The sequence below is a fragment of the Phocoena phocoena genome, chromosome 3 (genome assembly GCF_963924675.1).
Source record: "Phocoena phocoena chromosome 3, mPhoPho1.1, whole genome shotgun sequence".
Classification (NCBI taxonomy): Eukaryota; Metazoa; Chordata; class Mammalia; order Artiodactyla; family Phocoenidae; genus Phocoena; species Phocoena phocoena.
The window spans coordinates 63,041,125-63,055,744 of NC_089221.1; the positions used below are offsets into that span (position 1 = coordinate 63,041,125).

Below are 14,620 nucleotides of genomic sequence, written 5' to 3' on the forward strand. Positions count from 1 at the left end.
AGGACTTGTGGGAAAGAGGAGGAAGAAACAATGGCTCCTGTATTTTGCAATTTGGGTCACTTGGTGGGGAGGGTTGGCTTGTTTTCTATTTCCACATGAGGATGCTTTAAAACCAAGAACATGACTGTGGCAAATAATTTCATACCAGATGGAGGGATCACAGTTTAACGTCGCCCATGGGCAGTCCTACCCATTCATTCTTGTGGATAAAGGAAAGTCTTGATGAAGGACTTTACTGTGGGTTCGTTTTTGGTTTAAGTCAAGAGAAGCTTCTGAGCAATTGGATGAGCAGGGAGTCACCGGTAGAGGACCAGGAAAAGGAGCTACATGAGCAGACTTCAAAATGCAAGAAATTCCAGTACCCCAGATGACAGCTACTTGGCCAGCATTGCAGCTTCTAAGAGCATGGGAGGACCTTAGCAAAGACTGGAAATGTTAACTACCTTTTTCTACAACAAGATACCAGTTTTTCTACTTTATAAAAATGAATGCTTATATTTGTTATAAGGATATTCCTCAAGCAGAATAAAATGACAGCAATTTATACTTCTCTGGATAGTTTTAAAAAGAGACATGGCTCATCCAAATCACCCACAAACAATCTCATTAAGTTTCAAGAAAGCAAAAAAAAATTAAATACATGCTTAAAATAATTGTGAAGTATATGCTTAAAATGTTTATTCACTTAAAGAGTCCCAATGTACGATATACAACGCTTGCCATTTTTGAGAGCAAGAGATACTGTTTATAAGACTTGAAACTATTTAAAGTTCTTCTGATATTCACTGAGTACTTACCATTTACCAAGCACTGTTTCCTTCTAACATGTACCAGCTGATTTATTCTTTAGCAACTCTATTTTACCAATGAGAAAACCAGCCTGCACTCAGGGGTTAAATAAGGTCACACAGCAATAAAGTACAGATTCAGGATACAAACTCAGTCTTCTGCCACTAGTACACACTCCCTGTTATTGGACTTTACTGCTTCAATGGTTCTCAATCTTTTTTCAGCCAAGACACACATAACAGAATTTACATCCTTGGCAGACTCCTTGGGCATAGGGAGGGTTGTGCTTCGGTTTCCTGTGGTCTCACTGCTACACCATCATGTTCTTTCCAATAAATGGGGCAGAGTGCTGTTATCTGAGGATAATACTGAATCAAATCTCTTTTTAAAAAGTAAATTTCTACAAACCTCAGCTCTATAATCATTATTAAGTTATATGTAAAATCCCATACAACTGAATGCTATGAAACATCTATTGAGAGCCCCTGGTGTAGTGGTTGAAAGTGTAAAAGCATAGAGTAAGAGAGATCTAGGTAGGATTTTTGTTCTGCCACTACCAGCTGTGTGACCTTGGGCAAGCTGTGTAACCACCCCGAGCTTTAGTCTCCACATGCGCACACTTTATGGTGCTGGTGGAGAATTAATTGACATGGCATTTAAAAGCACATAGTAGGCAAGCAGTACATGGTGGCCATGGGTCCTTGTATAACCAACAACAGAGTATGCCTCTGCCGAATGGATAAGATTTTCATAAGGAAGTAACGTGTGAAGTGGAAGTGAAAGGGAACTTGAAGAGGAAAGAAGAGTGAGGCTCTTTTTCTAGGTCTAGCATTAATCTGTAGAACCTACTTCTTCTACATGGCCCAGCTGCTATGCTGTTTGAGTGTTTGTGTATGCTTTTTTTTTTTTTTTTTTGCGGTACGCGGGCCTCTCACTGCCGTGGCCTCTCCCGTTGTGGAGCACAGGCTCCGGACGCACAGGCCCAGCGGCCATGGCTCACGGGCCCAGCCGCTCCGCAGCATGTGGGATCTTCCCGGACCGGGTCACGAACCCGTGTCCCCTGCATCGGCAGGCGGACTCTCAATCACTGCGCCACCAGGGAAGCCCGTGTGTATGCTTTTTTATGATAACTGTGAAACTGTCTCTCCTCTCTTTAAATTTGCTGTTTATAATCTGTTGTAAGCCAGGATAACTAGATTCAATTCAATCCAACTCATTAAACATTTGGGGAGCATTGTGTTAGTCACCTAGAAGCAGAAGAACTTATTAGATTTGGTATAAAAGTGAAACAGCTTTGACTGAGGGTATTCTGTGAGTAAGGTCAATGAGCACTGGCATATATGTAGACAGTCTGCAAATACCTATTCTCTCGACTGGTTGGACTAGAATAACAGACAATGCTGAAACGCTGATCCCTGGGCCCCTCTCCAGACTACTGAATCAGAATCAACAGGAGGGGTGTCTGGGAATCTGTCTGCTTGTTGGTTTTCCAATTCCACACACCTTTCATGGATTCTAGTGATAACTAATAAGAATTTCACAGATAAGATGCAAAGGAGGATGAAACACGTGTAAGTGACTAACCACAAAGTTGAGATTCTGCTTTTTAACAAGCCCTGGTGCTCAGCCAGATATGGAAATCACTGGTCTTCAGAACCATGGGATGAATCACTGATATAAAATGGGAGGGGTAGCCGATGTGAGGATTCCACCATGTTACATAAGAAATATCTTAGCAATCCCAACTTTTAAATAACAAGGGGGCCTTTTGGGGTCAGACCAAATTGGTCAGAGAGAGTGTGGCACTTTGTCTGCCCCGACCTGTTATCTTCCCCATTCACCTCGCGACGTCTACAACCTGGGAATATTACCCAGAGCAATCAAAGCAGGAGTCCAACATCAGCCCCATACAAGTAGATACAATTTCTAGGTGATAAGTAACTAGTATTCTAAAGAAAGCAACTTCCTAATTTCCTTAGTGACAGGTGTTCTATTAAAATATAAATATCATGAGGCCAGGAATACTGTCTGCTCTTGTTCACAGATAAAGAGCAACGATCTGCAAATATGTGTTGACTAAATCAATAATTCAGTGATTAAGCTAACTGCAGAATCAAAAAGAATAAAATGTTTAAGAATAAATTTAGCAAAAGAAGTACAAAACTTACACTCTGATAACTATAAATCATTATTGAGAGAAATTTTAATTAAAAGTCCTAAACAAATGGAAAGACATCCTTTATTCCTGAATTGGAAGACTCAATATTAGGATGACAATACTCCCCAAGTTGATCTACAGATTCAGTGCAATCCCTACCAAAATCCTAGGCGGCTTCTTTGAAAAAATTGACAAGCTGGTCCTAAATTTTACACAAAAATTTAAGAAGCCCAGAATAGCCAAAACAATACTGAAAAAGAACAAAGTTGGAGGATTCACACTTCCCAGTTTCAGAACTTACTGCAAAGCTACAGTAATCAAGACAGCATGGTACTGGCATAAGGATAGACATATAGATCAGTGGAATAAAGCTGAGAGTCTAGGAATAAATCTATACATATATGATGAATTGATTTTGACAAGGATGCTGTGGTACAATAAAAAAAATAAATATTTGGTGTTTGTCCCCAGTTCCTGGCACAGAGCTCCTAAAACCTTTGGAATTTATATTATTTTGTATGCTAACAGATAACTCCATGGAACGGGGGCAGGGGAACTAGATAGCTTCAGAATAGGGGCTGGTCACCATAAGTTCAATCACCAATGGTCAATGATTTAATCAATTGTGCCTGTGTAATGAAACTTTCACAAAAACTCCTAAACAACAGTGTTCAAAGAGCCTTTGGGTTGGTGAACCCATTGATGCACTAGGAAAATGGTGCACCAGAGAGGGCATGGAAGCTCTGCACCAGACCCCTCCCTCCCATACCTTGCTCTATGCATCCCTTCCATTTGGATGTTCCTGAGTTGTATTCTATAGAATAAATAGGTAAAAGTAAGTAGGGTTTTCCTGAGTTCTGTGATTATTCTACTGAATTATCAAACCTGAGGATGGGGTTGCAGGAACCTCCAAATGTGTAGCCATTCAGTCAGAATTACAGGTGATCCCTGGAAGTGAGGACATCTGAAATTGGCATCTGAAGTGAGGACAGTTTTACGGGACTGAGTCCTTAACTAGTGGGGTCTGCACTAACTCTGGGAGTTAGCAGCAGAATTGAATTGAATTGTTGGATAGTCAGTTGGTGTCAGAGAATTGGAGAATTAAATGTCAGAAGTGGTGTCAGAAAAAAGACATCATAGATGCCAACACATTTCAATGAGTAAAGAATAATCTTTCAACAATTGGTGCTGGGACAATTGGCTATCCTCAAATGAATCAAGCTGGGCACTTACCTCATAGCACATACAAAAATTAACTAAGAATTGATTAAAGACCTAAACGTAAGAGTTAAAACTAGGGACTTCCCTGGTGGTCCAGTGGTTAAGACTTCGCCTTCCAATGCAGGGGGTGTGGGTTCAATCCCTGGTCGGGGAGCTGAGATCCCACATGCCTCAAGGCCAAAAAGCCAAAACATAAAACTGAAGCATTATTGTAACAGATTCAATAAAGACTTTTAAAAAAATGATCCACATCAAAAATATATATATTTAAAAGAAAAGAGTTAAAACTATAAAACTCTCAGAAGAAAACACAGGTATAAATCTTCATTAACTTGGATTAAACAATGGTTTCTTATATATGATACCAAAACTACATTCAAAAGAAGAAAAAAATTCACATTCTGGACTTCATCAAAATTAAAAACTTTTGTGCTTCAATGGCTATGATCAAGAAAATGAAAAACCCACAGAATGGGAAAAAATCGCAAATCATGTATGGGATAAGGGTCTTGTATCTAGAATATATAAAGAACTCCTACAACTTAACAATAAAAAGACAAATAATCCAGTTTCTTAAATGGGCAAAGTATACAAACAGACTTTTCTCCAAAGAAGACATATAAGTGATGTACAAGAGAAACACTCCCACATGAACATGCCTACATATGGACTCTATAGGGGATTTCCTAAGCCCTCAGTTACATTATACCTTCCAGCTTCCTATCTTCATCAGGTTTTCTCCCTCTGGATGTCCCAAAGACCTAAACTTAACACTGTCAAAAATGGAACTCATTATTTTTCCAATTATTTCTTCCTTTGCCCCCAGCGTCCAACCAGGAGTCAAGTAAGAAAGGTTGCCATCATTTGCTATTTTTCTCTCTCCCTTAAGACCTAATGCAATCAATCACCAAATCTAAATAATTTTGTTTCCTATCTCTCAGTGCCCACTGCTGCTTCCTTAGTTCATACCCCAGCCTCTCTACTGTATTGGAAGAAAAGCACCCCAACCAGCCTTGTGCCTCTGATGAGACTTATTGCCTTGTTCTCAGCTGTAGCCCAGTGCCCAGAACTAGACCTGGTACAAAGCTGGCCAATCATCATATATCAGTTGAATAAATGGCCAAATAAAATGGGGAAGAAAAGTAAAATATTAAAAACTGTGATATGATAGTAAGGTAGGCTTGACGTTAATATTCACCAAATTAATGGGACAAATATTAGAGATGAAACATCAAATGGGTAATGGAACCATAAATAGTAAGCAACCAGAGGAATCATAAAGAAACAAAAATCATGTTGAACAAACATGAATTATGGTGAAAACTGCATGAGACATATTACACATTTGATATTTTGATTTATCTTTGTCTCATTGTGTTATGAAAACATCCTTGCAAAAGTGGGGCAAACTGACCTATCTGAACATTCACAACATGAAAGGAAACATAAATAACGGAAACGGCAGGAAATATGCAAAGAGAAACTTGCAGGAAATCATTGCCCTTCTGTGTACAAATCTTTTAAACCTATACAAGTCAAAGTTTTAAGACTAAAATTTTTTATTCCTCACATTTCGTTGGTCATAAAAGGGAGAAGACTCTCTGCCTCTCTCCCATTTTCCATTCTTGGCCTGAGAGAATGGGATAAGACTTCTCTAAACTACATAACTCTATAATAAATGTTGAATTACACAGAGATACTCACCCAAAGCCTATAGCCACCCAGTAGTTTCTGACCCCCTGATGGGGCCCTACCATAGGCAGAATGTCAGGAGAATAGGTGATAGGACCATTGACGATATTGATGATGTCAGCCTTCTTCAAGACTGGAACCATTTCCATGGCAGCCTCGACGTGTTCCATGATTCGGTCTAGATCAGACTCAAAGAGCTCCTTTCCAAACCCTGAAGAGAAATGCCATTGTGGTCAGAATGCCACAGCTGCTCTGACATGTGCTCCAAAGTGATTTCAATCTCTGAATCAGCTTACATTTAAAGATGGCCCGTTAGGAAGGTACTGTACTTTCTTTTTTAAGTCTAAACTTGATATTTACTATCAACAGATGAGTACTGCTATATTAGTATACTATATTACTGAGAATAATGTTATTTCCTGAAACAATAAATCATGAAAGTTAACCTTTTTAATAGAAAATTTTAATTTATGCCCATTAGCAGTTTCCAGCATTTAGGCCGATCACAATTTTAAAAGACAAACAATAATAATTTGGTTTGTCAAGAGAGGTCTTTTATCCTTCAATTAACCATAGAAGTCTGCTTCATCCTCTCAGGTGAGGGCAAATGGGAGTTTGCAAAGTCATGTCAGGACAGTGGGGATAAATGAAAAACCACTTTAGCATCTAGGATGATGAATTCTAGACACCTTTTAACTCTTAGCGGGGAAGGATGGCATGGAGGCTTCATTCCTCTAGCCCTCTTCTATACACATCCGATGGCCGGAATTCTGTGAAAAGAGTCAGGGTCGTGGAGCACAGTCATCTTCTCAGTCATGAAAGGCACTGGGATTGAAGGCAGGGCTACGGATGAGCTGCTAAAAGAATATCACCACGAATCCCAGGGATGCTCCCGCACAGCAGCCAGCCAGCTCCCTCTTGTCCCTCCTGTGGACTGCATGTCAGGTCAGAGAGGCCTGCAGATCACTAGGGTTACACCAGGGCATGTGGACTCAGGGCCAGCCAACAATCTGGCTCTTCCTCCAACTGGAATTATTTAAATATTTGTTCAATAAATATTATTAAATATTTGTTCAAATATTTATTTGGAGAAAAGATTGCCAGCATGGGGGAAGAACAGAGAAGTAGACTCCCAGGTGGCAGATTAGCCCTCCCTCTGGGATCAGGAGCTATTCCCCTCAGGCCCGAATGTGCAGAGCCCACCCAGCAAAACCAAAGCCCTCAGTTGGTTGGCCCAACTTCTGTGGAAGGTGGTTTATCATTTGTAGTAATGTGGGCACAGATGTTCTTTGAAGAGTAGGAGGGAGGGATTCATTCCCTAGCCCAAGTAGCTTATCAAAGTATAATTCTAGAAAGCACAATTACCTCCATTTCTTTATATTCCCTATAATATTTGTGTGCCAATGACATTTTGGCTCCTTTTATAGATTAAAACCTGAGATACCTCCTTAGGTGAACCAACCCTTCATCTGGCTCTGCAGAAATGTTTCATGAAAAACAGAAACAGGTCCTTCTCTCCCTTGCAGAACTTGAAAGAGAAACTATGGTACCTCCTGAGTTAGCACTGAGGCCTAAGACTTTTCCACATCCATTTATGCAGCACAGGAGGGCTTCAGTTCGCAGTACCAACTTATCCTGCTCTGCTATAGACTTTGAGGCTTTCATTCTTAACAGGCTGGATGTCCTATCTCTGCTACCTGTTGTGTTTCCAACTGTCAAAGAACAAGAGCAGCTATATCCAAATCTAGAAACTAGACCAAGTAAGCAGGGGAGTAAGGAGAAAAGGGGGATGCAGGAGGTTGGTGTGGGCAGGTAAAAATTACCTGGGGCCTTCCAAAGCAGCGGGGAGCATCTTCTTCATCTTTCCCACCACCAATTCTCTTTCCTTATCCCCTGCTGTGATTGTTCAAAGGGATATGAGAACAGAATTTACCTCGAATTCCTCACTTCCAATGTCCCAGGTATCTGATAGTCTAGTATTATGGTGGCATCTTATTCTATAGCCAGCCCAGAGTTACAAGGAAGATAAAATAGATGTGTCTGCACACACTTCTATTTGCTGAACCCACCTGGAGGAACTCCATTGGTGACCCATGAGTCCTGAACTTTCATTTTCTCTTGACTTTCATATGGACCAAACAAAAGCCCATCCCTTTCCTGTCGGAGGTAATAAGATCCTTCCAGGTCACGGAGCACCGGGAGTTCTCGCTTTAAAGCTTTCACTTCAGGGATGGTCGATGTGACAACATACTGATGCTGAACTGGAATGAGAGGATGTTCTAGTCCAATCATCTTACCTACTTCACGAGCCCAAAACCCTGAAATAAAAAAATCATTTAAAAATGTCACCACATATACAAGCATACCACAGACGACATTGATACAGCAATTTCAATTAAAATAAAATATTTAGAATACTTCAGTGCTCACAGCAAAGTCTAAAGAATGTCCTAACAATGCAAATGAACTTATCTACAGAACAGAAACAGACTCACAGGCATAGAAAACAGACTTGTGGTTGCCAAGGGTGGGGTGGGGGAGGGAAGGATGGGAGTTTGGGATTAGCAGATGCAAATTATATAGAGAGAATGGATAAACAACAAGGTCCTACTGTATAGCACAGGGAACTATATTCAATATCCTGTGATAAACCATAATGGAAAAGAATATGGAAAAGAATGTATAATATATATCTGAATCACTTTGCTGTACGGCAGAAATTAGCACAACGTTGTAAATCAACTATACTTCACTAAACTAAATTAAAAAAAAAAGAATGTCCATAAAAACTTTACATTTTTTGCCATTGCAAAATTGAACAGAAGAGAAGACAATATTTGACACTACCCCAGAGTTTTGAAGAATCTAAGGGAACTCCATTCCTGAAAAACAATTTTGCCCATAGCAAAGGTGTGCAAAAAAGAAAATTATTTGAAGGAAAAAAATAAACAACCCAAATATATAGAATGTACAAATGTTGATAAGAAAGACAGTAATGGACTGACCTTACTTGTAGAGCAGGGACGGTCAGGCAATGGAAGAGGCCCTGGGTCGATGTGATCAACATAATAATCATGCATAATAAAGCGTCATGGACATATACACACTAACAAACGTAGTAAGGTAGATAGCTAGGGGGAAGCAGCCGCAAGGCACAGGGATATTAGCTCGGGGCTTTGGGACAGCCTGGAGGGGTGGGAGGGGGAGAGTGGGAGGGAGGGGGACACAAGAGGGAAGACACATGGGAGCATATGTATATGTATAGCTGATTCACTTTGTTATAAAGCAGAAACTAACACACCATTGTAAAGCAATTATACCCCAATAAAGAAGTTAAAAAAAAAAAAAAAAAAAAGCCCTACTAGTTAGTCCTCTATCCCCGAGACCCTCCTCTCCCCAAATTGTTGAAGCCTAAAATTCCACAAACACAGAATTGTTCTGTTAACTTAAAATTTGAAAATGTATACACTTTGGGAGAGATAGCCTTTTAAGTTTCTGTTCTTTTAAAAGTTCAGTTTGAATGTTTGGAAGATCCTTTCTTGCAAAGGCAAGAAGACACCTGGTGTCCAGAGCATGGGGGAGGAGGTGCCACAGCAAAGAGGTGAGGGCTCATAGATAAGTGGGAGTTCCCACAACTTATGTTTCTCCCTGCAGTGTGCAAGGGGACTGTCTTCTTGGGGGAAATGAATATTATTTTTTTTTCCTTTGCAAAAGATGGAACCAGATAATTTGTGACTGAAAGACCCTTGATTCTCCCCCTAGGTTGACTCTTCAGGCTACAGATGTGGAGCTAAAGTCCAGAACAATAAAGAGACACGTCCAAGGTCACACTGGGAGAACCTGAAATGGTCACATCTTATTGGTTTTTCTTGCTACAGAAAGACTATTTTAAAAATCCAAGACTCCTTCACTTGTATAAAGGTATTTGAGAATCTAAAACGATAAAAATGATTAGTTGGCAGGGATGCAGGGTCACCTGACCCATCAATGAATTACTGGGGAGAAGGGGGGGTCTATTTGCTTGTTTGTTTCATAATAATTTTGAATAATCATTCAAATGATTAGGGAATCTTCCTTAAGTTATTTCTTTAGAGGCTGCATTCTCTAAATTTTTAACCATTTCTGTTTCTCCTTTTTTTGGCAATCTAATAAGGAGTTCTGAAGTCTCCGTCATTATGAAGTTCAGAGCTAATCACAAATCATCAGTTATGAGTCTAGGAACCCTGACTACTGTACTCTTATATGGCATCTAAACATCACTCCTGCGTTCTGTTGTTTTGTTTTGGCCTAACGGCTAAGTTGGTCACACTTGGATAACAGCCCCAGAAATCGGTGTCCATTTGCAAACCAAAAATCTTACCTGTGGGCATTAGAGCTGTTTGCTGGTCTTTGACTAATTTAATGACTTAATTTATTCTTGCCTAGGAAGATGTGAATTACCAATGTCAGGACTTTGTAGGATAATACAGTAAAGCCACATATTCTAGTTATATGCACTGGAGCAGTTTTAAAATATAAAAAGCCAAAATATTTAGCCTAGCAATCCAAACTACTGCAGTGCTTAATATACTTGCTTCAATTAAAAAATAAATGGAAGAAAATAAATCCCATCCTATTCAAATATATTTATAAATTTCTGAATCTAATTGCTTATTAATATACTTCATCATTAAAACAAAGCAGAAGTATATGCATAAATATCATCTAACTATATTACTCCAAACCCCATAGCAAGCTGGACACTGTTTTTCCCTATGTGGTGGTGTTTGTCGGCATTCTCTTCCTCTATATGTCAACCAAATTAACATAATACTTGCCAGGATTACACTTCAACCCTTGCTAGATCACCCACCCAGCAAGTTCAAAGGGAAGAGAAACAAATGTGGAGGAATCCTCTATAACCTACCATTATCACCTGAAAAAACACTGAACAGAAGAATCAATTAAAAAGTGATCATTAGAAATGGCTTCCAATTTTTAAAAATGCAGTGACTGACAGAAATGGAGTTAAAATGAACAGTACAGGTTGGTGGACAGGTTTACTTCTACTAGATGGTTTATACAGTGACAATGATGTTTATACAGTCAGTGACACTCTCTGATAAAATTAAGCAATTCTTTTTTGGCTGAACACTGGGCTTCATCTTGGCATGACCCAATCACATTTCTGATTTACCATATTAGGAAAATTCTTAAGTCTACGAAGTTATCTCTGGGCTTAACGAGTCAACTGTAAACAAGGTCAAGAGAAACATTCCTCACCGTGCAAAGAAAAAGCTTGCATCACAGTGAATAGCTCCTGCCCTTGCCCTCGAGCTGCCTCTGGGGCTCAGGTTAGACCGAAGGTAGAGTGAAGCTGCCTGGAGGGGTGGGATAGGGAGGGTGGGAGGGAGGGAGACGCAAGAGGGAAGAGATATGGGAACATATGTATATGTATAACTGATTCACTTTGTTATAAAGCAGAATCTAACACACCATTGTAAAGCAATTATACTCCAATTAAAAAAAAAAAAAAGCAGTACTAAAGAAAGGCAAGTTAGCCTATTGCACACCAAGAGGTCAGCAGGGTCAGAAACTGTTCCTCAGCTCTGCTTGCTCAAGAATAAGGTTCCTACATTCCCTCTTCTGTAGGAACACTGATATAGCAGTGTTTCTCAAAAGATATTTTACAGACTATCTGGTACAGACAGTACAGTACCTGGAATACTTGTTTAAAATACAGCTTCCCAGCCAGACCACCTGGGAAACTTCCCACGGTGACTCTTATGTACCTAGGTTGAGAATCAAGCTCTTTGGGAAGTCAGTTTACCAGCAGAATGGGTGCTGGATGACTACAGAGCAAGTGAAAGGATCTGGGGAATCTTAAGGCTGGTACCAAGAAGCTGTGACACTTGATGCTAGTGTTTCCCAGACCAGGGCATAAACTTTCAAGGAAATAATTATAATAATCATAAAAATTATCATTATTATACTTAATTTGTTTAGTGCTTTCTATGTGGTAGGACTTTTCTGGGTACTTTACATCATGTACGGATCAGAATAACTTGTTCAGATGGGAATTATTATCTCCATTTTACAAATGAGTAATTTGCCCAAGTCACACAGTTGGCAATAACGTGTCTCTGGTTGAGATAGCCCCACTGCCCTGGACAGTGCTGGAGACACATCAGCAAACTGATACATTTCTGCTTTTAGACTTCCCTTTCCATGGAGATCCTGAAGATCCAGCAGCCTTCTGTTATATGACAACTTTTAGCAGGTTATGCTACAATTGAGTAGATAAGAGTGGCCTTTACATCATTTACGTTTTGGTTGTATTTCCAAGTCTATATCCTGGTTACTTTAATTAGGTTTCGGAGCTGCCTGAGGGCCTCACCTGAATTTATGAGACATCCTGGACTCACTGGGTAACTCTGGGAAACATTCCATCAGACACACATTCTAAATCGTGTTAGCACAATGCCTTCTGCAGATGGTTGCTTTTATTCATAAAATTAATCTTTGTTAGCTTTAAGTCTAGAAAGGGGCATATCCAAAACTTCACCCCCTATTACTGAGGTTTACTTTTTGGGGAACTTCTGTACTTTAAATAAAGTTTTTTTTGAAAACAGACAGAAATAACTGAACACACACCCCTCCACACCTTCCACGGACTATTTATATGTGATCAGTTAGGTTTTCTCCAATAACTTTTGCCCAGTGGAAGAGAAGAGATGGAGAAGAAAAAGGAAAAAAAATGATATGGGCCAGAGATGTGATCTGAATGATGTAAAGAACTGAGAATGGAGACCGTATAGTTCTTCATACAACTGTGAACAAGGAGCTGCCTGGAGTTACCAGGACCTGAGGATGGAACTCAGACGTGGCTGAGTTAAAGGCATCAGGAGCAAAGAATGAAGAAGGACAGTTTTTCTGGTGCTGGTCTGGGATTTGTTTTCTGATTTGTTCTCCAGGACCTCCTGCCATTGCCCTCCTCTGCCCTGATCACCCCACAAGATTGCACAGCTGCATAGAGCATGGAATATTTCATCTGGTAACCAATGTCCTGGGCTTAGGTCAGATCTCTTTGGAAATTATTCTTTCTCTTCAGAGATTCCTTATTCCTCACAGATTGTGCTTTAGAAAACAAAATATTACAATGACAATGAATCGTGCAAATAAATATGTATCCATTTTAGGAAAACAATAGATAAATGTGTTAAATTAAGGTCTTCTATGTTATTTGTCAAAATATCAGTTGGGAGTGTGTGGCTGCCTGAAGCACTGTGTTAAGAAAAATCGCGGGGTTTGTCCAAGTCTCTCTGAAATGAGTGCAGTGATCAATTAGCAATGTCTGACACTGGTGCTGAATGTGAAGTCAGAGCATGTTTATTTAGTATTTGCTATCACTAGGAAAACAGTCAAATGTTTTTAGAGGCTGAATTCATGAGACCATAAAGAAAGTTGCAAGACTGCAAAGAATTTTTGCTACTTGTAAAAAAAAGGATGAATGATTTCATTGCCTTGGATCTTCTAGGAGAATTTAGACCAGATGTACCCAAGGACAGTGGGAGATAGGGGGTGCCTGATGGGGATTTCCTTGGGGGCAGGCAAGTGAAATTCAAAAACAAAGCAAAGTTTTATGCCTTTGCTCTTATTTATTATGTAAGTTGTTTTACATTATCTGGAATTTCAAATGATGTTAAAGAATGAATGAGATTTTATGCTTTTCAAATGGGGGGCATGGGTTAGAAAGATTCAGAAATACTAACTTAAACTCTTAAATACTGAAGACATGACTTTTTCCAGGGCCACTAAAAATGGTTTGTTAAAAAATAACATCAATCAGAAGTTACGATTTAGAGGAAAGAATCCTAAGGGTATTTGTTTCTGGCATGTCCTCATGGCGTATCATCTGATCTGATAAATAATAAAGATTGTTTTCATTTTGTAAATTTAAGCAATGACTCAAAGAGCAGAACATGAGAAAATCAGTAGCTGCCTTATGTTTATTTTACGTTTTAAATTAACCATTATGAACTATAGATAAATATAAATTATTAGCCCAGTTTAGATTGCACAAGCAGTTTCATTTGCTCGAGGATTTATTTTTAATGTGTAATATTTGAAAATTACTTCATAGGCAAAGAATCTGATAGAAAGTATGTTAATTCAAGAATCAAAAGACCCAGGTTCAAGTCCTGGCTCTGACATAACTGTCACTTTGCCAATTAGTATAACCTTCTTGGACCTTGGTCTCCACAAATGGAAAATGAGTGAGTTGTTAGATTATCTCAAATATCCCTTTTGGCTTCATTACTCTGAGTCTAGATTGTAACAGAGCAACCTAAAGAAAAGATTATGAAATATATTTAATAATGTGCTGAAAGGAAAAGGGTTAAAAGGTTTTTGGACAGAGTAAAGTAATCAAAATAGATGAGAAAGAACACAAATAATCAACTCTGCTCTAGAAAACAAACTGAGAGCAAAGAGGATGCTCGTGAATTTGAACATTAGAATTTGGTTATTATTATAAAGAAAGTGTGAACACAGGTAGGAAAAAGCAGCATAATTTGGCAAAACATTATCCGGAGCAGAATAAAATGGAGCATGGAAAAGAAAACCAACTCACTATGGATAACCAAGGACAGAGTTATCTCACACAACAAGAGCAAAGTGATGGAGGGAGAGCTTTGTAGCTTAGAAACAGACAAAATGTTCGCCATGGGAGTACCACGGTGTTTCATAACAATGTTCATAGTATAAAACATTACGTTATGA

General features: G+C 39.2%; 1 protein-coding gene across 1 annotated transcript in view; it reads right to left on the reverse strand.

Annotated features, from left to right (window-relative positions):
* DMGDH (dimethylglycine dehydrogenase) overlaps nt 1-14,620 on the reverse strand; it is a 61,835-nt gene that overhangs the window by 32,533 nt on the left and 14,682 nt on the right. Inside the window, exons 6-7 of the mRNA XM_065875432.1 lie at nt 7,930-8,178; nt 5,873-6,071 (exon numbers count right to left, since the gene is read on the reverse strand). Coding sequence (XP_065731504.1) covers nt 5,873-6,071; nt 7,930-8,178 — 448 coding nt within the window. The remainder of the gene's footprint in view (nt 1-5,872; nt 6,072-7,929; nt 8,179-14,620) is intronic.